Source organism: Leptodactylus fuscus, chromosome 4, assembly GCF_031893055.1.
Source record: "Leptodactylus fuscus isolate aLepFus1 chromosome 4, aLepFus1.hap2, whole genome shotgun sequence".
NCBI classification, from domain to species: domain Eukaryota; kingdom Metazoa; phylum Chordata; class Amphibia; order Anura; family Leptodactylidae; genus Leptodactylus; species Leptodactylus fuscus.
In genome coordinates this window covers 64,574,366-64,601,555 of record NC_134268.1, presented here as the reverse complement: position 1 = coordinate 64,601,555, position 27,190 = coordinate 64,574,366, and the positions used below count along the sequence as shown (strand labels likewise).

The 27,190-nt window shown below is 39.7% G+C and overlaps 1 protein-coding gene across 1 annotated transcript; it reads right to left on the bottom strand.

Annotated features, from left to right (window-relative positions):
• Positions 1 to 4,323: 4,323 nt before the first annotated feature.
• Positions 4,324 to 26,634, bottom strand: DSC2 (desmocollin 2). Its single transcript, XM_075270583.1, has 16 exons — positions 26,322 to 26,634; positions 20,093 to 20,177; positions 19,502 to 19,713; positions 18,584 to 18,700; positions 17,666 to 17,821; positions 16,779 to 16,923; positions 15,862 to 16,028; positions 14,934 to 15,068; positions 14,258 to 14,443; positions 13,759 to 14,018; positions 12,500 to 12,642; positions 11,075 to 11,302; positions 10,129 to 10,365; positions 8,742 to 8,863; positions 7,974 to 8,228; positions 4,324 to 6,255 (listed from the first exon to the last, which is right to left on the bottom strand). Exons 1-16 carry the CDS (start codon positions 26,382 to 26,384, stop codon positions 6,055 to 6,057), a joined length of 2,712 nt encoding a protein of 903 aa, XP_075126684.1. The 5' UTR covers positions 26,385 to 26,634; the 3' UTR covers positions 4,324 to 6,054.
• Positions 26,635 to 27,190: the final 556 nt, after the last annotated feature.

The following is a 27,190-nucleotide window of genomic DNA, read 5'->3' as shown; positions in this document are numbered from 1 at the left end:
CACCTCAGCTGTAGATCTCTGCAGTTCATCCAGAGTGATCATGGGCCTCTTGGCTGTATCTCTGATCAGTCTTCTCCTTGTTTGAGATGAAAGTTTAGAGGAGCAGCCAGGCATTGGTAGATTTTTTAGTGATCTGATACTCCTTCCATTTCAATATGATTGCTTGCACAGTGCTCCTTGGGATGTTTAAAGCTTGGGAAATCTTTTTGTAATCTTTAAACTTCTCCTCAACAGTAACTTGGACCCAGGGGCGAACCTGCCCCTTTCGCCGCCCGAGGTGAACTACAGAAAGCCGGCCCCCGCCGCCGGGAGGAGGGGGCGGAGCGGAGGGGGCATGGTGGAGCAGAGGGGGCGTGACGAAGTGCAAGGGGCAGGGCTTAGCGCCGTTCGCCGGCAGAGAGCAGGCACGGAGACGACCTGCTCTCTGCCTGAGCGTGAGAGGAGGCTGCTGGAGCCACTGGCCTCCCCAAACCACCGCTCGGTGGACAGCTTGTCCTGGACTGGCTTAGGTAACCAAAAATGCCGCCCTCCCTGAGGCCCTGGCATAGCTTGGACCTGCCTGATGTGTTCCTTGGTCTTCATGATGCTCTCTGTGCTTTAAACAGAACCCTGAGACTATCACAGAGCAGGTGCATTTATACGGAGACTTTATCATCATCAGTCATTTAGGACAACATTGGATCATTCAGAGATCCTCACTGAACTTCTGGAGTGAGTTTGCTGCACTGAAAGTAAAGGGGCCGAATAATTTTGCACGCCCCACTTTTCAGTTTTTTATTTGTTAAAGTTTAAAATATCCAATAAATTTCATTCCACTTCACAATTATGTTCCACTTGTTTTTGATTCTTCCCCCCAAAAATAAAAATTTGATAACGTTGTGCTTGAAGCCTGAAATGTGGCAAAAGGTTGAAAAGTTCAAGGGGGGCGAATATTTTAGCAAGGCACTATATATATATATATATATATATATATATATATATATATATATATATATATATATATATATATATATAATGTTGTGTTATAGATTGTCTTGATAGACATGTTAGACATTATTCTTTCTTATGTTGCTTTTCAGCTGCCTTAAAAGTCTTGGAGGACTTTCCTCTCTGCTGGTTTCAGTATAGAAAAAAAAATGGACAACTGGATGGACCTCATTTTAGTCTATGGAGACTGCGGGTATGTGCTGTATTAGTGGACAGTTGTACGCCATTCAGGTCCCCCCAGCGGAGGTCCTAGAGCATTTGTGAACCTAGCTTTTGATAGAATTCTTGTGTATTTCGCTTAAAAAAGCTGCCCTTTTGTTGATTATACTCTAGTTTACATTTACTTAAAAACTGAACGTAAAGTCTTTCTAAGGAGAGTCCGTATAGAATACTTACTGTAGCTAACTAATATCATTTGTAACGCTGCATGGACATGTGCATTATAGCATCTGTGTGAAAACAGCTTGGCCGGCACATGGATAATATCCGTGTGCAGTTTGTGCCCTATAAGCAGTCAGGAAGAGGACCTGTCCCAAATTTTGCCCCAGGTTCATGGCCCTGTTATAAGGTGTGTGTATGGGTCCTTATTCACCAATATTATAAGCAATGTTTCAGTCGAGATTATAAACCTCATAGAGACTGCAATGTTATGGTTTTGTCAAGAGTAAGGCCCGATTCACATCTGCGTATGGGTCCATTTGGGAAGTCCGCTTGGGGACCCCCAAACATAAACCTAATCCGGATTAAAATAGTGGTTACCAAAGGAAACCCGTGGACTCCATAGAATATAATGGGGCCCGGTGGATTCCGAATGAAAAATGTGGAGAGAAACGTAGTGCTTGCTCTACTTTTCTCTCCACATTTTTCATGCGGAGAAGGGAAAGGAATGGCCCGAAAGCAGATGTGAACCAGGCCTTAAGACATATTTATGTGCTAGTGTTCCGTCTGGGAGACATAGTCCATATGCTGATGGTATTTCTTGGACTGACCATGGACATGTGAATTACACTCCCTGCAACAGCACTGCAGTGATCATGTGAACAAGCTCTAAACATTGCACTCTCTTGGAGGGCTGCATCATTTCTGCCTATATATACAAGTGAAGATGGATTAAAGATCTAGTTGAATCCATTGCATAAATTGTATTTAAATACGGGGTTCTGCTGTTCTTTTCTGGATTGAAAATGTTTTCTAGGTACAATTTAGCTTTCAATTAAGATTTATTGGTGTGTGGCTTATTATGGGGCATAGCTTACAAGAATATACATTCCTTGAGTAGTGTCCTAGGGTTGAGCGATCGTGTTTGGAAAAGATCGGATTCCGATCGGCGATCGAGAAAATTTCACGATCGCGATTGGAATTCCGAACACGATCATTTTATGTGGGATCGAGATCAGTGATCTTTTCACACAATGCTTTGCTTAGCCTTCACACTGAGTATACGTTGTATACTCAGTGTGAAGGCTCCGCTGCAGTTCCATAGGAATGAATGTAAGCAGCCGACACACAGCCTTAACCCCGTGTGCCGGCTGCCTCCATTCATTCGAATGGGAGGCTAAACTAAACATCTCTATCAGCTACTTACCTCTAGAGATGGCTGCTCCGGTGCCCTCCTTCTTCTTGTCCTCGCTGCCGCTCCGCGCTGCAGTCTTCTTGCCTCTCTGCCCCGCCTCCCAGGTTAGTGTTTAAAGCGCTAGGTAGGCAGGGCTTGTGGCTTAGGAGAGTGTGGGCGGGTACAGGGCGGGGAGATGTGACGTCTCCCCTCCCAGTACCCGCCCACACTCTCCTAACCCGCCCACACTCTCCTAACCTGGCAGGGAGGGGACAGCGAAGGGAGAAGACTGCAGCGTGGAGTGGCAGCGAGGACAAGAAGGGAGGCACCGGACCAACCATCTCTGGAGGTAAGTGGGCACCAGGGGGGACTAAGTAGCCAGAGGATTAAAAAAAAATCCTCTGGCTACTTTAGTGATTCACTACACAGCGTGGATTCTAACAATTGTTAGATTCCATGCTGTATAGTGAATAGGATTGCTTTTAAAATCCGATCTCCAATTAATAAAAAAATCCAATTGACTTGCATTGGGATCGGAATTGGGATCGAGATCCGGTTCGAATGAAAAATGATCGGAAATCGGATTTTAAAATCGATCCTGAAAAGTCAAGATCGGCTCAACCCCATAGTGTCCTTATAAGGTTCTTACAGTGAGGACAATGTAGAGGATGTAGATTGCCTACAATAGTCTAGCTCTCAGATGGCATATTCTGTTAAAATTACAGTTTTGTAAAGCCTGGACAAACTCTTTAAAGCTGTCAAGGTGTTCTGACCATGCTCACCGAATGAACAACTGGGTTACTGCCCAGTTGGGGACTACCTCTGTACTTGCATACAGCATGTGTATTAACTGGGGCCATATCTAATGAACTACAGCAAGAACAAGGTTAGGTAAGAAAATAGAGATGTTAGACGTGATGACAGATCATTTTTAATAACAAATCATCCTAACTCCCACTTTTTTCACTATTCTATTTATAAACAAACTGGTCCTGTAGTTACAAAGTTCCTAAGGAAATATATTTTTAATGACTGAAAAAGACGAGAACCACAAAGACAATGCTTTCATTTTAGCTTTTATTTTAAAAATACTGCACAACATGTTAATATTTTTCTGAACATTTTAGGAATTTCAAATATTTTTTACACAATTGTTTCTGAAAAATAAAATAAATATTTCCAAACCATTTGATTCCATAAAACTCATGCCAATAGCCAATGTTGTCTACATCATTAAAATGGCACAATATTGTTAAAGAGGATTTTTCCCCAAAAATTTTTTTATTAGTAAAGAAGTTAATATTCCATTTAGTAATATATTTTTATACTTCCAGACATATTGCTTTTTTCAGTTTAGTTTTGGGGCTATTTTTGCGACAGTAATAATAGGAAGTACAGCCATATTGGTGGCCACTTTGTCACTTTTTTTTAACAGTTTCGGAAAAGGTTTCAAAGTTATGATTTTAATATGCTCCATGAACTCCAATGTGTCTGAAAAGATAATCCAAAACGATAAAGCTGTACTTCCTGTGGTCATTTTGGCAAAAATGGCTGCTGCGGTAAAGCTCAGTAAATACTTCTTTAAAATACTGCAGCTACTGATATGTGGCTAATACAGACATTTCCTTATTTGGGGTAGAAATCCTCTTTTAGGCTAAGTCCCCACGTTGCAGAAACGCAGCTTTTTTTGTTGGGTTTTTTTGAGCCAAAGCCAAGAATGGATACAAAAGGATTGGAAAATATATAGGAAGTTCTTATACTTCTCCCTTCTGCTCAATCCACTCCTGACTTTGGCTCAAAAACCTGCAACAAAATCTGCAACAAAAAAGCTGCAGTTCTGCAACGTGGTGTCTTAGCCTTAGATTATTCATATATAATACAAATTACAAAGTCAGGCAAAAGTCAGGTGACAGAGTAAGAGTCGCTACCTGACATTTGCCATGGTGACTCTTCAGGCAGACCTTAGTCTCATATTCACGGTGACTAGAGAGATGGCTGTGCATACACAACTCTAAATTCACAGCGGAATAGCCAAAGCTATATGTGGATAGATCAAAAATTTCCTAAATTGGAATACCCTTTAAATAATAAACAGTCTGGAGCCAATTCATACACATCATGCAGTATTTTCCTAAATGGCAATCTATGAATAGAAATTGTTATTAAAAAGCATATTCTTACAAAAATATTTTAACACTGTACATTTCATATTGCAAGTGATGGTTTTAATTTGGTTTGCATCTATAAAAGTAAACATTGCAAGCAACAAAAAGAAAAAAAAAAACAACTATACACTCTCCTGTTTCGGTAAGTGCAGTGTACAACCTAGTTTAGACATCACTTTCACTATTATTCTCCTTTCCACAGAAGTTGTATATTTATCATATACAACACAAATGAACAATTTAAATAAAACCAGTGCAATTTACATAGGAGAGAATACAAACACAATAAATCAAGACAGAATGGGTTTTACAATGGATTTCAGTCGCTGTAATTTACATATAGTGTCACCCAACGTCACATACCACCGCTATGTTTAATAGACTACTGAGGCTAAAGGCATAACTACTTGGTGCTGAGGTTGCGATTAGGGAGGAACCCCAAAGGGTCCCTGTGCTCTTTATGGCCAACTATGAAGGGAAAGTGATAATTGGGAATAACTGTTCTAGATTGGTTGGGGCCCTTGAGCTTCAGGTTACACCTCCGACTGAAACCCTATTTAAAGCCAATAGCCATCCCATTGATGGGAGTACTTTGTTTTGTTTTACACAATACATACGGTGTAAAACACACAGAGTACTAGCTCTCAAGTACACGTCTGCTACATAGAAACATACATATAAAGAAAAGGATAGTAAAGTACTACAATTCAAATGTATTACTTTTCTGCAGGTTTAGTAGCAAATTATCATTTCAGGTTTACTTAAAAAGGTAGCTTCTACATGTCATCTACTTGTTCAAAATTCTGATAAGGTGCGGAATCTAAAAAAGAAAGTATTCAGACTATATTGTTGATGTGTGATAAAGACATAAGCAGTAATTGTTAGTTAAATGCTGCAATTTTTTATTTTTTGGGGATTTTGTGTGTGTGTGTGTGTGTGTGTGTGTTAACCTTGCCCGATAGATAATGATTGGAAGACATTAGAAATAGCTTGCTTAAAGAAAGACTTAAAACAAAAAAAAAAAGGTACAAAACAGACACACTTAGTACAACATGCATCTTGAGAACTGTCATAAAAGTTATACCTGAACCCTTAAAACCATGAAACGATGTATAAAATTTTGCATTCAAAATGTATTTCCTACTCTAATTTTTGTAAAAAGAGGACAATCCCTGAAGCCGATATGAAATTTTACATGGTAGAAATTTTTCAGATAACTCTCCGGCTTCTCTTGACTTGGGCAATTGTTATTACGCATCACTCTAAGTGGCTTAAACTTTAAGGTGTTATAAGAATTTAGACCTAGGAAAAATTTAAAAAACAACTCCTACTTGTAGACAAAATGCGCGCTCATTTCTTTGTACAGACATCTGCTAATGTCCTGAATTTAGGCTCTAAATGGTTTAAAAAGTCCAGTCTGTCTTCTTCTCCTCGAAGTTCACTGCAGCAGCCCACAGATCCAGCCATAGACCCTTTTCCCTCATAGTTGTATGGCACAACATAATCCTCGCCATGCTGATGTTCTTCATCCTGTCCGCACATGTATAATTTCTGCCAAAGGAGATTAGAAAGTTTTATAGAATTTAAAGAGAGCTAAAACTTTTACCCATGTTGGGTTTTTGCCCACAGGTTCTTCACCGGTCACAAATTTACATAAGTAAATGTAGAACATTTTATAACCTTTTGCTTTTTTTGTAAAGTAAATGATGTATAGAATGGTACATGAAATATAAAGATTGAGAGTCTTTAGTAGTTGATACCTTTTTAATGGCTAACAAAAATGATGACAGATTGCAAGCTTTCGAGACTACTAGGTCTCTTCATCAGGCATGGTATGAGACAATTTCTGAAGGCATGCATATTTATACCCAAAAGAGGCACAGAAATCAAGTAACAGGTGATGGAAAGCAGTATAAATATGCACGCCTTCAGAAATTGTCTCATACCATGCCTGATGAAGAGACCTAGTAGTCTCGAAAGCTTGCAATCTGTCATCATTTTTGCTAGCCATTAAAAAAGTATCAACTACTGAAGACTCAATCTTTATATTTCATATCCACTGGCTAATATGGTACAAAGATATATTTTTCCTTATATAGAATGGTACAGGGAATCTTACCAAAGGCTTTTTACATCACATATGTTACAAATGAGCCAAAGGACTTTCTCCTCTTTATTCCTCAAGGTTTTACAACGTTGGACGAATTAACGGGATTCTACCATTAAACTACTTTTTTTTCTAATTACCACGTCGGAATAGCCTTAAGAAAGGCTATTCGTCTCCTACCTTTAGACGTGGTCTCCGCCGCGCCGTTCCGTAGAAATACCGGATTTAACTGGTATGCAAATGAGCTTTCCGCAGCAATGAAGGCGGGCCCCAGCGCTGAAAGGCCGATGAGCGCATCCCCATTGCTGCCCAGAGCTCTTTCCTGCGCCGCCTCCTTGTTCTTCAGCAACTCCGCCTCTTCTGGATTCTCTTGCGCTTGTAGTTCTATACAGGAGCATAGAGAGGCCACCCAAAAACGGCCGCCGGCCGGCTCCTGTATTGAACTGCAAGAGCGGCTACCCAAAAATGGCCGCTGGCCATTTTTGGGTAGCCGCTCTTGCAGTTCAATACAGGAGCCGGCCGGCGGCCATTTTTGGGTAGCCGCTCTTGCAGTTCAATACAGGAGCTGGCTGGCAGCCATTTTGGGGTGGCCTCTCTATGCTCCTGTATAGAACTACAAGAGCAAGAGAAGCCAGAAGAGGCGGAGTTGCTGCAGAAGAAGGAGGCTGCGCAGGAAAGAGCTCTGGGCAGCAATGGGGACGTGCTCATTGGTGTTTCAGCGCTGGGGCCCGCCCTCATTGCTGCGGAGAGCTCATTTGCATACCGGTTAAAACCGATATATTGCTACAGAACGGCGCGGCAGAGACCACGTCTAAAGGTAGGAGACGAATAGCCTTTCTTAAGGCTATTCCGACGTGTTCATTAGAAAAAAAGTAGTTTAATGGTAGAATCCCTTTAATGTATTCAAGTATGTAAATTCGGGATGAATAATGTTTACATGTCTGCTTTATGCCACATCTATGGTTATATTTCCCCCTACAAGTATAGCATCCCTCCATTTATGCAACATTCATTCAAAAAAGCCTGTTACAGATTTTGTCCTGTGTTGTCAGGTGTGGTGATACAGTAGAGGCCTCACGCACCTTTAAGGGAGCCCTACCACAGTTAGAGGGTTAAAAAACAATAGATATACACGTATTGCCTACACATGCAAGATACTTACATCACCAAGACGAGTGTTCACAAAACTATGCCATTCTCCATAAGCCTGTCTTCCTCCTTCCATCATTTGATGTCCACTTCTATAAGAATGGATTCTTCCACCGTTAGAGCTGGATTGCTGATGTGTTGAATGTATAGTTTGTGTTATGTGTTGTCCCATTTGCCCAGAATGTTGCCCACTTTCATGTGAACCAACAGGGGCACTTCCAACATTTTCAGAATTTACCATGACCATCGGGACTTTGAAATTGCCTTCCTGTAAGAAAATAAACCATTTTATAATCTAGTGTCTTCTAGATAATAGTTTAAGGGTTGTTCCATCTCAAGGATCCTATCTATACTGGTAGCTTATGTAAATTGAAACCTTTTTCTAAATACATTGCTTTAGAAATTCTGCTTTGTTTGCCTGGTATTTGACCTTATTTCTTCCATTGTTTACACAGCATTGCTATAACTACAGACCTATAGGACAAGTGACGTCACTTACTTAGTGCTCTTGCCGACTTCAGCTAATTGCAGTTTGTTGATAAAGCCCGGTTTGTTATCTATCTATGTAAACACACAGATACCACTGAGTCCATTCTCTACAAGCATCTGCATATTATCTGATCTGCAAAAGTGTTATGTGTCCCATTCAGCAGGAGGGGAGGAGTGAATACAGGAAGTGAGATGCAGACACTGCATAGAGCCTGGCTGAAAAACTGAGAATGGAGAACCCCTTTAACCATTTAGAAGTATTGCCTAGCACTATAATACACCGTCTACCTACCATAACATCTGCTCCAGGTGCCTCAGTATTGTTAATAAGTAGGTTCTGCTGTGGTCCATCATCAGGGAATCCAGCTTTAGACATATTTGCTCCTGAGCCACACAAGCAGGCACACAGCAAACCTATTGGACAACATGACAAAAATATCAGTAACATATTAGTAGATACCTGTCTATGAGAGGCACCCCCAAATATTACTAGTAGATGTCATATATACATCTCCCTTGCTGCACTAGCAATTCCCTGCGATATCTGGTTTAGAAATATAATAAGGGGTCTATCAATTTCTGGGTAAACACATGCAAACTCAGATATCATGTTGTATATATTCTGTATCCTAATCATGTGACATTACTAATTTTGAGGACTGTTTTACACTGTATTTTGTGTTATACTGGACTTGGACCAGCATAAGGTTAGGTTGTCAATATGTTCTGGCTGTAAGATCCAAATATAAAAAGTTTTCATTATGAAACAGAAGTGATAGTTTTTATCTTTCATATCATCATTAATATGCGGTTTTATATACCGCTAGAATCCCGATCGCTGGTGGTAAGGAATGCCTCCTCTGACAGTACAAGGCTATGTTAGAGTACAGTCGGTGGAACGCTCCTCACAGCCTAGAGTCATGGCCCTTCTGACAGTGGGAAGATATCAGTGACAAAACCAACGTCACTGTTTTATCCAGCACTGGGGCACATACTGGGAAAAAAAATACACTGACCTAGTATTGGGACCCCTAGCAATCTATTGGGGGGAATCTGGTAGCAAATGTCAATTTCCCCAACACTGTCACCAAAAAGGAAATGAAACGTTACAGAGTTCCTATTCAAATCATCAATCTGCCTGAGAAGTGTGGTGTCCTCAGGGCAAAATATCCTGATAAAGGAGGAGGATCCTGATAAAGTGAAACCTGCTTTTCTAGGTTGGGTTCACACCTGCTCCCAGTTTCCATTCGAGGATTGCATTCCCCATTCCACTTGAAAAACGCAGAGAGAAAAGACCTGCAAGCAGAACGTTTCTCTACATTTTTCAGTTGTAAACCGCATAGAAACCCGACGGACCCCATTATAGTCTATAGGGTCCGTGGGTGTACAAGGATTGGGTTACCATTTCTCGAGGTTCCTAAGCAGACCCGAAGTATGGAAACCTGAACGCTGGTGTAGACCTAGCATAACTTAGAATTCCCTAATACTAAGAGTTTTACACCTCACACAGGCCCTAGAAATTTAACTTCCGTAGAATTTTGGTTTAGATCAATCAAGAACATAACCCACGTGAAACATCCTGACCTCCAAGGTCTGTATAGTCTTCATATAGAAAACAGAGCCACTCTTATTATTACTGCATACATCACATATGTGATTAGACATGCACATGAACTTACAAAGAAGTAAAGCAAACAACACCGCTGACAGGACCATCACAAGAACAGCCAGGCCTCCAAGAGCCGCATTTTTATCTGAAGCTCGGTTGGAGCAATTCATGTTATCGGTACATTCACACTTTGTGATTGGAACTTCTTGTTCATAGCTACTGCCCGTCCTATCCCTTATTACAAATGGAACAGTATATACTCCATTTGGAAGGTTATCGTTGATTTGTTCAATTTTCACAGTATCTCCTAAAAAAATAAATAAATATACATGATTAAAGTCAATCAATTTTAACCATAATCTGTTGCCTTCATAAACTTGAGAGTATTAGGAATTTTTTGCTTATTATACCAACAAACATTTCCATAGGTATAACTGACATGCTACGATTTTCAAAAACATGGGCATTTTTGAAAAAACGCCTTTTACGCAGCAAATTTTTTTGCTCCAGCTTACCTAGATTCTTGCCTTGCCCACTGTCTAAAAATGTGATGAGTGGGAGCAGGAGCTAAAATAAAGTTTAGGTGGAATTTTGCCCACTTCGTAGCCGCAACCCAGACATTAAATCCTATATCATCTTATCACAATCATGTCTCACCATTGTCTTTCAGTTATACATTAGGTAACTCAACTTCACACTGTCCGGTTTTCAAGGTTTGTATTAAGAAAAAGTCATGCTTTTTTGGTTAAGGAATGTAATTCTCTTAAGTCAAGTTAAAAATGTCATTGTTACCAATATACTAAATTATTAGCTATTGTTGGCACTCAGAACGCCAAAAAGCTGACCATATATCCCCTTGGTGGTATGGTTACTGATACAATTTTATATGCCACCATCCCCCTATAAACTGGCTACCAAGCAACACATTTTATCACAAGCATAAGAGCGTCAGCAATGTTTTTATCCCTAAAAGACATAACTAATAGTATAAAGCAACCAACTAATATAATACATACCATTCTGGGAAGTAACTTTCCAGTTCTGAGCGACAGATGGGTCTGATTTGGGATTTAACATAACAGTGTAAGGGCCGGAATTGGGCATACTATCATCACCAGCTAGTTTAATTAGTACTTCTTTGTTGCCTCTTTGACAAACATTATATTCACTTCTTGGTAAACTTGGGACATTGTCATTTATGTCTTGAATGTTGATCATTAATGTGCATGTACCAGATTTTCCACCTAATTGTGAAGAGAATTAAAAGAAAATCTAAAGATTAAACCGCCTACCAAGAACTTACATATTACAGGCACAGTTGTTTAACCCCCATTACAGGGAACAGGTCATCAACTTTATGCAGCCTTCAGTGCAGGATAAAGTTGCAACAGAGCCGCTGATTCCAGATGTTTGTCTGCCAAGGTGTAGTGTTGCAGAGGGCTTAGACCTGGTTCACAACTGCATTCGGTATTCCGTTCGGGACGTCCGCTCGGGGACCCCCTGAACGGAATACTTAACGCATTGACAAGCAGTGAGCAATGAAAGCACACAGACCCCATAGAGAGGAGAGTAGTTCATGAAGTACGCGGAAAACACGCGGACTTATTATAGTCTATGTGGTCCATGTGCTTTCATAAGCTCAACACTTGTCAATGCATTTGGTATTCTGTTCATGGGGTCCCCAAGCGGATTACCCGCACAGAATACTGAACGCAGATGTGAACCGGGCCCTACTGTTAAACTCTTGCAGCTGCAGTCAGAGAGGCAATACATTTACACTGGAGATGCTACTGCCTACTGCTGCGATTGACAGTTTATTTTGCTGTGCTTCGGATTGGAGGAATTTGTCCATCATGGCAGGCGTAGCAACATCTCATGAACAAACAAGTCTCATTTTTGGCTAAAGCTGCAAGTTTTAAATGTTGCTTTCTCTGTAACCACTTCACCATGGCTCACATGGAATCGACATGTCTGTCACTACTTGATGAAAGTGGATGACAGGTTTTCGTGAAGTCCAAAAAAAATAAAATAAAATCTGTGTCAATTCTTAACAATCTTATAGTTCCCCAACTATTGTCACTCAATTCAAAACTTTATTGTTTACTTTCAAGAAGTAAAAGTTTCATTGTCTTTACAATTTCTCCCGCTGAGGTTGCAAGTAAATCAAGGTGGTGTCACCATTTTCCTAAGATAGATGGGCAACCAAATAGCAATGAAAACCTTAACCTACACGTCGAATCAAGCAACATAGTTATATTGTGGATTTCAATTAATGCAACTAGACAAAAGGTGATTTTGTTCTTGTATACAGTCTGCATACCGTAGTCCTGATCTCAAACATCACTGGTCAACCATTGTTATTATGGATTTCTAGCCTCATACCGTCTGTATAACTAAAGCATAAAAACTTACATTAGTAACAATAAAGAAGAAAGGCTTACTCTGATCAGTGGCCAAAACTGTTAAATTGTATTGATGGTTTGGAATATCTTTTGACTCATAATCCAAAACTTTAGCTGTTGATATCTTGCCTGTATTTCCGTCTATGTTAAACAATTGTAATGGATCCGTCAAAATCTTATACCTGTGAAGAAATAATCTATTACTGGTACAATCCAAGCAAAAAAAAAAAAAGGCTGAGAGAAGGAACATTGTTTAAAGAGTTCAAGGGAGCTGACTGCAGTGCCAGACACAACCTATGGACAGATATGCAACAAAGAAAAATCCAGCACCGCCTTAGATTCCTTAAAACTTAGCCTTTATTTATGCTGATTTAAAATCAAAAAAATCCATGCACTACTGCTATTGCTATAATTCCATCATACTGGGAAAAGCGACCAGCTGACGCGTTTCGAGGATAAAAGATCCTCTTAGTCGTAGCCTGATTCTATTCTATGGACAGATATTGCATGGTTTATGAAAGAAGTGGTCATGACATACAACACTTTTCATTTTTAGACTCTAGAGGACTCTAGAACAATAAACAGAGTGGACTTAAAGAGGACCTCTCATCACTTGGGACACATGCAGTTTTATATACCGTTAGAAAGCCGACAGTGCGCTGAATTCTATGGACGAGCACTATCAGGAGGGGAGGGAGGCGTTTCCTCCACTATAGGCGCTGCTGTGAGGAAGGACGTTCCTGATTGACTGTCAGGAACGCCCTTCTGATGTTGAAGAGCTACAGTACTGGCACCGATAGCTCTTCACCTGGGGCACAGATTGTGAAAGCTGACAGTGCGCTGAATTCACTGTTGGCTTTCTAGCAATGTATTACACCGAATGTGCCCCAAGTGATGAAAGGTCCTCTTTAAAAGGGGTTTTCTAGGCCCCTGTAATGTTTATACTGATGACCTATCAACAGGATACATCATTAGAATCTGATCCACCTGCTACTGATGTGGACAAGGCCATGAGCAGCTCTTCTTCTATGTAAGATACAGTGATGCCACTCCATCCACTCTACAGTGGTGGCATTGAGGTACTATAGCTCTGCGCCCATTTATTGAATAAGAACAGAGCTGCTTCTCGTCCACATCCACAACAATAACTCATGGTAGGTGGAGGCAGTAGCTCAGCTGACCGCTGCAGGGATCACTAATCGGATACTGATGGCCTCTCCTATGGATTAGTCATCAATATAAAAAAAAACAGTGTTGAAGTTTGGGAATCTCTATTAAGAATAATGAAGGTCACGTACTGTATTCCAGAAGTCTTGTTAGTTTCAGGGTCAAAAGCTGGTAAGTCTGCAACGGGAGATCCGAGTGTCTGATTTTCTTTGACTAGTACTTGTCTAAATTGGGGTCTGCACTCTGGTCCTTCATCCACATCTTTCACAATGACAGTAACTGGAATGGTGTTTATAGCACTGCTCTTTGTCCCAGACTGAGTTATAAGGCTCACTTCATTAGAAACTCCCACTTGTAATAGAAATTGCTTGATTTTCTCGTAGTCTATTCCCTGAACACAAAAGAAATTAATTTGACGTGTGAAGTCAGTACCCAGCAACAACCAAGTACTGGAATAGTAATTTATTTTTATTTTTAAAAAATTTATTTTTTTGACACATTACACCATATGTATTTACATATAATATAGTATATATATTTAATCATATTCAGCAAAGAGGTGACCGAAAAAATAAAGTGCATAAAAATAAATACAGACAAGAATACAAAAAAAATATGGTTTATTTTTACCCTTATCACACTGATCAGTCCTTCATTTGTTTTGGGGTCAGTAGATATGTTAAAATAACCCAACTCATTTCCTTTGGTGATGGAATACACAGCTCTCCAGTTTGGCGTGTTAGGCAGATCATTGTCCACTACAGGGATACGCAGTATGACCATTCCGCTTTCGTTTTCATTCACTTCTACCTGATACTGATGGATGGAAACACATGAATATATGTATAGTATGCAGAATACAAAACTTGAAAATGAGTTTAGTTGTAGTTCTTAGACAGGTATGTGTCTACTGTCTACTGTGTTGGCAAAGTACTGGGACTGATAATCAGGATGGAGAAGTGCTCTGCAAAACAGGTCTGCATATTGGTGGATGAATGCATATTGACCGGGTTATTTATATGTGCTGCACTCAGAAAGCAGTCTACTACTATGTATGAAGTATGAGCTACTGTTTGAGCCCGGACACTATTTATTGGTACTGTATTTCAATTACAGCAAGTTTGCAAGATTCTCCCAAAGTTTATATTATACTTTACAAACTACTTATTATGAAGAAAATGTATAACTAATAATATATATATATATATATATATATATATATATATATATATATATGTGTGTGTGTGTGTGTGTGTGTGTGTAATACTAATATATAAAGGCTGCTAAATGAAACAGAAACACTTACTGATTGCTTCAAGAAAGATGGAGCAAAATCATTGATGTCTAGGACAGTTACTGTCATAGTTCCCGTGGAAGATAAATAGCCAATATTTCCATCCATATCTCGGACTTCAACGATAAGGGTGTAGTGATCTTGAGTCTTGAATATAAGCATAGACAGTGCACAGATGTCAAAGAATGAAACTCAATGAATTCCAGCTACTGAAAAGTTACTTTTTTTTTTTCAGGTAAAAGTAAGGAATTTCTAAACAAACCATTCAAGGGGCTTATGTTCCTCCATGAATAAGTAAAAGAGTCCTGACTAGGCCATTACAAGAAGTAGGAGGAGGTGAAAAGCTCATTTGATCTGAACTGCACCAGTAAGAGCGACTACTATAAGGAGGACTTATATTCAGTGACATGCATATCCTACTGAAATCTGAGTGGAAGACTTTCATACAATTCTTAATGGAAAATATATAGAAAAAAGTAATTGGCTTCAGAAGTAGAAAAGATATTGCACAATGAAAGGTTTATTGTGTGACAGTGATCTTATTTGTCCTTCATGTTCTTGTACGATTATATTTCATATAAAGCAGTCAATACAAATTATCCCCTATTCTTATATAGTCCCTATAAATGGATCAGGTCACCTGTACATACTGCTGTTTTATCTCTATAGAGGTGGCTAAAGAGAAGCTGTGTGCCAGTAATCCCATAGAATTTAATAAATCGGTGCTACACATTGGTGACCTGCTGGCCCTTACATACAGGGCGCATGGGACCATTGTATCCTGTCGATAGGAAATATCTTGTAATTACTATAATAACCTTTTAGGCATGCTGGTCTTATAATTCTTCTGAAGTCAGTATCTCACAGGACCAGTTCAATAGCCTTATTGCTATATATTCCTTGCAGTAAATATACTCTAGAAACTCAGGTAATGTAATACCTCTCTGTCCAGTCTGTTTGAAGATGTAGTGATTATGCCATATTCTGGATGGATGTTAAACATAGGAGGAGATGGAGGAATTTGTTGGATGAGATAATATCTCAGTTTGGTGTGAGCTGTAAGTGGTTGATCTCTGTCTGTAGCATTCACCCTTCCCACAATACTCCCTAAAAAAAAATGCAAATACATTACTAAAACAGACAAGTGTATATGCCAGTACATACTGCTAAATAGCAAGCAATATTGCTTCAGTTAACCTTCAGCAAGTACTTCCCATGTAGACCATGAAGGGGTTATGGTTTTCTAACCTATAAGAAGCCGAAAAGGAAGGAACTTTTTTTTTTTTTTTTTTTTAATGTAGATTGTGATCTCCATATAGAGCTCACAATGTACATTTTTCCTATCAGTATGTCTTTGGAATATGGGAGGAAATCCACGCAAACAAGGGGAGAACATACAAACTCCTTGCAGATGTTGTTCCTGGCGGGATTCGAACCCAGGACTCCAGCACTGCAAGGCTACAGTGCTAATCACTGAGCCACCAGGTTGCCCCAAAAGAAAGGAACTTTTGTCACAGCCAACACATTTCTGAATAACCGATTCATAGCAGCGGTGGTACAGTAATTGTTTGGTCAATTGGCAAAATGGTTGCGCATGTCCGAACATCCTTAGTGTATGAATGCCCGCTACTGTATGTTACACCCACCAAGTGCCATGTATGCCTAATGAAGAAACATTAATGTCTAGAATTTCAATGGAGATATTTTTATAGTATTACACAATTTGGTTTTGTGCAAGTCAACCAGACTAATGTATATGAACATACAAGACTGTACCTCTCTAGGTTGGATACAGTGTTTGAATGATTGTACCAATATGATGGATAAAATCAAATAAAAAAAATAGTCCTGACTTACCTGCTTTGCTATGTTCTAGAATTTCTGCGCAAAATGTCTGTTCTGTAAAAATAGGCTCATTATCATTGTCGTCTTCTACTATGATTGTCAGGTCGAGTGGAGATTCAGGAGCATAACCCTCTGGTGTTTTTGCATAAGCCATAAGCTAGAAGTAAAATACATAAAAGATTTGTTAAGAAAAAAATGCATATGTAAAGGAAATAGTCTTGAGTGTACGTGCGAGACTTATACAAGGAATGACCACTCTTGTAAGATAATACTCAACGCAGACTATTTGTAAAGTGATTATATTTTCTTAAACCTACGCATCAAATATATTGGAAGAAAGACAAGAGCAAAAATAAAATTTACATTACAAAAAGAAAATTAAAAACTTGTCACCCCAAAAAGCTATTTACATTGAACACGCCATGAAGAGCACTCAAAATGACTGACTACCCATAGCAGTTGTCAATATTTTAATTTTTTTGGACCGGACATGCAGGATCTCAAAGCATAAGCTATGCTGGATTGAGGCCTTATACACATGACCATGTGCTTCCAGTGAAACATGGTTCATGTGCGGGCCATATTCTTAAACTAACCACAACAGTGTGAAAAGTACAAACTGCATCATATTGAATTTTGAGCTTCCAAATGGCGAACGCACTACTGTACTGAACTGACATAAAAGCTTTTAGTAAAACACAGTAGCGATCTGGCCATCTGGGAACTCCCTGCATCATAACTCACTATGATGGACTATGTTCGTGGTCCGTCTGGAAAATGCAGCATTTCACAGATGGAACATAGTTGTGTGAATAACAACTTAACCGTTAGAGTAAGTCAGATAATATGAAATAAAAGCACAGTTCTGAATTTCATAATTTTATCAAATGAAAACATACCTGGAAGAAAGGATATTCTTCACGATCAACTATTGCATTAATATATATATCACCAGTTTTCTCATTTATCGTAAACAATCCAACAGGTGGCTGATCTACTCCCTGTCCTGAGATAGAGTATAGAATGGTGTAATCTTGCTGTGTGTCAGATTGGATCTGCAGGAGGAAAAAATATATATATATTTTTATTAAACACAGTATCATATATAATTTGAAACATAATGGACAATTTCGGTTGAAGACAATTAATCAAAACATATGTTGTACCACAAGGGAGAGAGAAAACTAAATGATCACTGTGTGAATAGGTGGTCAATGTCCTTAGGAAAGGTCATTTATTAAAGCTCCAGGCTGTTCAAGAGGCAGAAAACGGCAGCCTTCCACCAAGTACATTACAGTATATTTGTACAGTATCTGTGCTTGATATCGCAGCTCAACTGCAATAGGGATCTGCCAACTCTCCAAAGGCTCGGTATTTAGGAGTGAAAAAGTGAGGCTCTGGTACGCCCATTGCACTTGAGCCTTATTTGTATGTGTTTTAAAGCAGCTTCTTCAAGGAAATGGCATATCTGTGATATATCTAGCACTATTCTAAAGGTATGATGTAGGTGGACATTAACAGATTAATACCATAACTGCATAAACCAAAATCATCTATATAATGTTGTTATCATGTGAACCATTCCCGGTAAGTCACATGGCTACAGGTTATTCAGGCTCTCACCAGAGTCATGACCGTGAGGGGACCGGAAGCTTGCTAACGAAGGTATGCAAGAGTAGGTTGGCTATAGTTTAGATATATACAGTGAGAATGTCTGGATAGAAAGGTCAGGGTTCATCCTGCTTTTTTTAAAGTTAGACAACTGCATAAAATTGAATCATTGTATACTTTATATCATCTGGATGATCAGAATTTACCTGTTGAACGTGGCATGGGAATACTCCTCTATAGTTCTCAAAGACTGAAAAGGGCATAGGACGCCATCTCCTTTTTGTACGTCTTAATAGTTCTCTGGTATGTCTTATCTTACCAACCTGAAAAATGCAGAACAAATATTACAAGTCTGGAAAAAAAACAAAAGATTGCAGGCGTCACAGCAGGACACTAAACAAAATATAAAGAAATTTTCCTACCACTACTTAAGAGGATTTCATCATCTACCAATGGAACAGGTGATAAATGTCTGACCTCTGGGGGTCTAAAAGCCTTGTGAGAATGGAGCCGTAGTGTCTGTATATTACCATTCCATTCACACAGACATCTTCGAAACTTAGAATAGTGAGGACCCACATTTGGACCTCCAGGGATCAAACTTTATCACCTATTGGATATGTAGTAAACATTGTGCAAGGGAAAGCCCTATTAGGGGTGCTTCACATAGCAAATTTGGAGCTGATTCCAAAATTAGAAAATAGAAAAATCGCCTTGAAAAACAGACAGCAGACCGTTTTTTCCATGGTTGTTTTGCAATTGTGGATCATCTATTTTCACAGATCCCTCATAGACTTGAGTGCATCGAGGTATCGGTGAAAGTAGAGAAAAACAAGACATTTCCTTTTTTTGATAGTCTGTTAAAATGGACCATCAAAAAAGGGCCACATGAGTAAACACATTGGAATTATTGTGTTAAAAACCATAAGATGTCTATGTTACAAGTGTCTATTTGAGGCCATTCAGTGGTTATGTTCTGAGCTGAAGCCGCTGGAGGGTTTTGCAATATTGTACTGAATTTGCTTTGTGATAAGGTGGACAAATCTGTATGTACTACTTGTACTGCTGCTACGACTTGTTCAAAACTTCAAGTGAGATAAAACGGCAGAAAAAAGACGAATTACCTTTCTTTCAGGTACAAGCTTTACATAAATAATCTCTTCCTTCAAGGTTGCTGTATCCAGGAGAATTATTCCAACCTCCACAGAATGATCAGGCATTGTAATACTCTTGGTAGCAAATATGTCATAATGGGAGTTTGCACGTTTAACAACAAAATTAGGATTGTCTGTTCCGCTGACAACAACACTGGGATTCAAGCAGGGTTTCAGATTTACTAGTGAATAAAAAAGGAGCCATAAGTTAAAAAAAGGAACATTTATAGGTATATAAAATGGACAAGAAACTTCCAAAGAGAAAAGACATACAAAAAAAAAAATGATGAACATAATGTATTGGATTTATAGGTTTCAATCATTCAATCAATAGCATCAATGCTTATAATTATATGATGATTCTAATTATAATTATTTTTTTAATTATTATTATTATGTTGGTTATTATTATTTTGTGTGTCCGAGTAACATTATAATGTGTGCTCATCATGCGTCACTAAAACAGTGCCAACTTGCAAGGAAGATCTACTATTATGGCACAGATACAGATTTTATTTGAACCATGGGCTTCTTCATGTGACAGTATAAAATGTTGCTCACCTTTGCCAACCAGAGATTTCGAGTCGATAGCAGATGGTACTGTGAGTTTCAGTTTGTGGCACTGCTTTCCCAAGACGATGAATGGCTAAAACACAAATAATAATGTAATAAATCATATGTACCCATCAAAATGTATATAGATCTGCTTACGTTTATCTAGCTAGCACTTGTTTTTTTTTTTAAAGGAATGACTTCCATTAGTTTAACTTGCCCATCCAGTTCATCCAATCCAAAGCAGGATAAACAGGAATCCATTCAGGTCCACTTTAGCTGTAGCATAGCTTTTTGTAAGTTTTCATTGCCCTTTGACCCTAAGGTCTTATTCACACGGTCATTTTAAATGGATGTTGGATGTCTGTGTCAGTCATAAACAGTACATGATTAAAGAGGACCTTTCATCAGATTGGGCACAGGCAGTTCCATATACTGCTGGAAAGCCGACAGTGCGATCGGCTTTCCCGATCTGTGCCCGGTGTAAAGCACTATTGGTCCTGGTACCGTAGCGCTTTACAGTCAGAAGGGCGTTTCTGACAGTCAGTTAGGAACGTCCTCCACAGCAGAGCCTATCGTGCTATACAGTCTGAGCGGGGAGGAACGCCCCCCTCCCCTCCTGATAATACTCGTCTATGGACGAGCACTGTGAGCAGAGGGAGGAGGCGTTCCTCCCCGCTCACACTGTACAGCGCGATAGGCTCTGCTGTGGAGGACGTTCCTGACTGACTGTCAGAAATGCCCTTCTGACTGTAAAGCGCTACGGTACCGGGACTGATAGTGCTTTACCCGGGGCACAGATCGGGAAAGCCGATAGTCGGCTTTCCAGCAGTATATGGAACTGCCTGTGCCCAATCTGATGAAAGGTCCTCTTTAAGCTAATCTATGGGTCATGTAACATTTGTGGCTGATCCATTTGTGTGATAAATAGGGTTGAGCGATCAGGATCGTGAAAGATCGGATACTGATCGGCGATCGAGCAAATTTCAAGATCGCGATTGGCTGGAAAATGATCGGAAATTAGATTTTGAAATCTCAGCTCAACCCTAAAAGTGACTTTTCCCATAGAGAAGCATTGACTAGGGTTAAGCGATCGGAAAAGATCAGATACCAATCGGCGATCAAGCAAATTTCGCAATCGCGATCAGGATCGGCTGGAAAATGATTGGAATTCAGATTTTAAAATTGATCCTGAAATCTCAAGATCGGCTCAACCCTAGTGATAAACAGATCAATTGTTTTTTTCATTTATATTTTGTGGTTTTCAGGGATCCGTAGACTTGAATGGGAATTTACAATCCATAAGGCAAAGTAAAACAGATCGTGTCCATGGCCTGTAAACCAGAAGCCTGCATGCATTCATTAAAATCAGTGGGTTTGCATGCAGTCCAAGATTAACAAACATAATGTGTGTGTGAATAAGGCCTAAAGCCCACTTCGGACTTTCCCTTGAAAAATGACCAGAACACAATTTCCTCCCGCCTCTAACTTATAGTCAGGACATATTCACCAGCCCCCGTTACCCAAACCTCACAGAGTCTCCTATAAATCTCAGTCTCTTTCAAAAGAAAGGAAGCAAGCTGTAAAGCATTTTTTCTTTATCAGAAACCATTTCATCTGCTTTTCTAAGTGCCCACCCCTCCACATTCCTGGGACTCAGTGCCTGTCTTTCTGCAGTAACCTGTGTTAGGGGTCATGAGAGCAGCCATCACTGGAAGAAATAAATCAGCGCTTCGCCCTTCTTAGGAGAACAGTTCACTTTGCTACTTATTCCTAGGAACAAAGGAGCTGGAGTCCAAGTCAGAAGGTTATTTAGAATTTTTGAATCTATTCCTTAAAAACAGTTTCCTACAAAGATAAGAATAAAGGAGGGGCACTCATCCTCCCCCCAGTGCTATGTCCACAAGACCCCCAGTGCTATGTCCACAACCATATGCAAACAAACACCACATGTCACTAAGATCAACACTGAGGGTCTCAGATGAAATTTAACAGAGAGTAGTTAAAGAATGTCTAGTTTTAGGCCTTTAAAACCTAAATAAAAAAAAATCATATTACATGTGGTATCCGGTCTGCAGGAAGAATTGAGCAGAAAAATATGCAAGTTCAATTATTTCACCCAGAAATCTATATACTATTCATTAAAATCTCTGCTCCATATTCATATTATAGGGGATAACTTGCAGATTAGTGGGGTCTGACCATTCAGCCCCCCCGATCAGGAAAAAGGGGTGTATTTGTCCCCGCTTGTGAACGGAGCAGTGGTCAGACAGTGTATGAACCATCCCATTAATTTCAATGGGAGAGCCAGAGATACCGAAGTACATCACTTGCCTGGTCCTTCTACTGAAATGAATGGGAGCTGTCTGACTACTACACAACTACTGCAGGGAATACAAATCCTCTGTCCCCTACTGATCAGTGGGGGCCTGAATGCTGACCTGTGGATAGGGGATAACTTGCCAAGATGGCACATTCCCTTTAAGAGTCCAGTTTATGTATGAGTGGGCATAGATATAAATGTGGATCATTAAGTAGGACCGCCCACTGGACTCCTAAGCATAGAAAGAGCAGAGATTTAAATGAATAATATACAAGTTATATTGAGTCTATTCAGTTCACACGTGGGCAAAGGGGAGTTTTTTGACAGCGGATTTCGCTTCAAAATCAGCCCCTTTACAATGGAGCCCTATGTAAACAGCTAGCTTTTTTTTTCCGCTAGCTTTTTTTTTCCACTAGCTTTTTTTTTCTGCTAGTTATTTTTCAGCTAGCAGAAAAAAAGAAGCGACATGACCTTTCTTCAGGCGTTTTCCGCCTGAAGAAAGCAATAGAAGTGAATGGGAGGCAAAAACCGTGCGGTTTTTTTCCTCGCGGTTTTTTGCAAAAATATGTCAAATGTCAAAAAAAGCTTCCTAATTAGGAAGCGGTTTTTTTCAGGACCAAAATAAGCCAGGAGGTTTTTACGTGTGAACTAGCCCTTAGGGTTCATTCACACGGAGGAAAATGGTACTGAATTTGGTGTGGAATCCACATCAGATTCAGCGCTGAAAAAAAAGCCCCCCATTGACTTCAATGGGTTCCTTTTTCCGCTAGCAGAAAAAGGAACCCATTGAAGTCAATGGGAGGCTATTTTCCCATGGAGATTCTGACACGAATTCAGCGTCAAAATCAGCGCCAAAAAATTCAGTATGAATGGACCCCAAAAACTATATATCAAACTACACAGCTCCTCTTGCTCTATAACATGGCTGCGTGTACAGATTCCCTTTAAAAATCTATTTGTATACAGTATTTCCAGCATTTTTAGGATATTATACTGATCTACTACTGTGGCCACTATTTTTCTTTTGGCCTCTATTAAGAAAAACTGGCAAGTAAATTCCTGTAGCACTCGCAGTGTCTTCTCTATCCCTCAGGTCACCAATGTCTGGTACAAACTGTTATAGAAGGTGGCCTACACAAAAGCAAGACAAAAGCAGAGAAGCTGATATCTTTGTTTAGTTGTAATATTACTAATCTTAGGGATCATTCAGTCCTAGCGTATTATGAATCCATATTCATATCATTGAACAAACTATTGGAAGACATTGCCATAGTTCTGTTTACACTTCTGTTCCTTCATACACCCCTTTTAGTTGTATGGGATTTTTTCAATATGCAACATGTGTAAATAGGTCCATATGGCTACTGTTTTTAGACCACAGAAGTCTATATGGCGAGTTAAAAAAAAAAAAGTTTAAATCCTTATCACTCCAACAAAATAAAAAAAGGGAGGATAAGAAAACCCGGACAATTCAGAACCAATGTATATGGTGCACCCATGGTTGATCCATATTTTTTCATGTTTTAGGCAAGTATGAATGAACCCTTAAAAGGAAGAAACACAGGTAAAGGAGGTATATTAGGGAATTTCACATACACCTGTATAATAGGCAATTGCTGTATTTGATCTAACATTAAAAGAATTTCCATAACAAGCATGAAAGCTTGGCCGTCATTACAGCATTAACACATAAGATTCTGATTCGGTTGTTAAGTACAAAGGAAGAAACTTATGGGTAAAGGAGAAGAATCCACCCAGAGCCGCCAGACGCTCTATCAGTACGATCTAAAGCAAAATAGCACACACATAAAAAGTGACAGAGACAGATGAAACGTTTATTTCATGTTGGATGGATTCTCTATTCTGATGAATTTTAATATATATATATTGAGTGGACCAGACTTGGATCACAGAGGTACACAGATATACAATGTACTATAACCTAATCTATATGTAAAAGAGCATTAGGTTTCACATTATGTATATTTAGCAGACAAGACCCAAACCCAGAGGTAGACAAGCACAATATACTATGTAAAAAAACAAGCACTGCAGACCAGACCTGACACAATATACTATATCTATCTCTATATGTAAATAACCTATGTGAAAAAGCAAACATTGCATGTAACATTATATCTATTTAGCAGACCAGAGCTGAACCTTTGAGGTTCACAGATACATAATAACTAGCACTATATCTAAAGAGCTCATGGGAAAATAGTGTTAAATGTAACTAGCAAATGTAAAAAAATAAATTAAATAAAGTAGCCAATTGAGCAAGCAATGAAGTCTACTACTAAATGCATAGCCCCCCTCCACCAAAGCTTATATACTGGTAAACAACATACATACGAAAGGAAGGCAGGGAAATACAGAATTTAGGCAAAAGAAACAGGATGGCCTAAGAGAGGCTTCACACTTTCCTTTCTGATGCAGTTTTTGAAGCCAATGTCCAAAGTGGATCATAAATAATAGGAAAATTATCTAGGAACGATTCAGCTTCTCTTTTTTAATCCACTCCTAGTTTTGGCTTCACAAACTGCATCAAGATGGTCCATGTGATACTACCCTTAGGATGCACATCACAGAAGCTGTGGTATACATCCTGGTGTTGAGTTCTATCATATACATATGTATCCACAATCTGGGATAGTAAAGTGACCCCCACATTGTACTCTAAAGCTGTGACATGATCATTGCATGGCGTCACCCCATCTGCTCCAGTATTGTGTGTTATTAATTCTGTCTAAAAAAAAAAAGTGACATACACTCGCATACAACTCATGTGAGACCAGTGATATATGACCCTCTGTAGTTCTGTCTGTCAATGTCTTCACTAGATTTACACAATGAGAGCCTGAGGACTTGAAGTAACTACAAGGTAATAAAATACATTATATAAAAAAGAGGAAAGCAAACTAAAGACTTCAGAGCAAGTGACAAGGAGAATAACCGTAATACTCCTATACACAGAACTAGAAGGGCCACCATATCCATTCACAATAGCGAGATTACCATGTCCTCACCTCAGCCACATTACTGACAAAGCTAGTGGGCAAACATATGGTTAAGCCCTGGCACACATTAACCAAAATATATTACATATCCTGTTAGAATACAAGAGGCAAATATTTGATATATATCCTGCCAGGCCATTCCAATACTAAATCCAATACAATCCAGGGTGCAAGTGCAGATATAGTAGTGCTGGGTTTGTCATGTGGCCAGGGTTTCTGTGGTTTTACATAGGACTCAGACTGAGTTATTTAAGGATAGGGCTACATGGCGATTTTGGCTGTGACTACCTGACCCTTTCACCATATATATATATAAATAGATAGATAGATAGATAGATAGATAGATAGATAGATAGATAGATCAGCTATATGGATGTTTTATATAGATAGATATCAGCTATATGGATGTTTTATATATATATATATATATATATATATATATATAGTCATAGTGCTATATGAGGAAGGACACTTTTCTGTGGGAACTATAAGGTATCTAGGTTGTATATGTAGCAGAGCTGACTTGACGCATTTCAGGCTGCCCTGTACTGATCACTATATACAGTATTATTAGATTTCGCTCATTTCAGATCCCGACCCCATACCGCCCCAGGATCACACAGCAGATATTTCCGCCGCTCGGCCACTAGGTTGCACAAAGGGACTTGAAATAACTTCCACAAGTTTTCAGCATGAGGAGTGGCCTGATATTAAATATACATTGCACAGGGTAGCATGTATCAATTATACAGGTTACAGGTATCTGGACACTTGTCAATTCCAAGTACAGCACTGGGGAAAACTTCAGGTAAAGTTGAAGAAATGGCTTTATATATTAATAATAACCATGATAAAAATGAGGATGATGATGATGATGATGTCTGATCACACTCACCAGGAGCAGAGCCAGGAAACAGCCCATAAGAAACAATCCTCTGCAGGATGCTGTGGAGCCCATGATGGGTAGGTCCCAGGGTGCGCGGCAGGTAAAGGGTTAAGTATCTCCCGGCCTGGATTAGGATAGAGCCGTGTACTGGCCCGGGGCGCTCCGACTACTCCTCGGCCACCTGTAGTCTCCCAGTCCCGGTTTCCCTGTGCTCCAGTCCGTGCAGCTCTACCTGTGTGCCCCGTGCTGTGCCGTGCAGCTTCTCAGTGCAGCTCCTCCAGCACACTCAGTCTCCTGGCTTCCTTTTCTTCCCTGACTACACAGTGCACCTGTCCCCTCCCTATGGGAGCCATAGAGGTGTGACCTGCCCGGGGGCGGGGCCTCTGCAGTTTCATAAATAAACCTTTATTGACTCCCTCCTGTGAGTGAGAGGAGAGTCATATTCAGTACCTGGGAGGGCAAAGTCCCCGCCTTGTGTCACCGGCTTCATGAGTCATGACGACTGCCTGCCCTAGTCAGACACTGCCCGGCCTGAGGGAGCAGCGGGCTGGGGAAGGAGGAGGAGGGGGCTGAGGCTGAATTCTTGGCTCCTGGCCACCTCCACATTATTAGTAGTATTTATCCCATAGGACATGAAGACGCTGACTAAAGTGATGCCGAACCTGAGGAATGTCAACACTGTCATATCAGGCACAAGTCACACACAAAAAAGGATTTTATCATAGAAGTCTAGGGGAGAAAGACGCCATACATATAAAACACCACAGATAAAAACTTATTGTAGCAGGTATAAAAAAATCTGTGGTGAATTAGGATACGCTGTCCCTTATTAATAAATGCACCATGTGTTCCTAAATTAACCTATCTTATTTATTTTT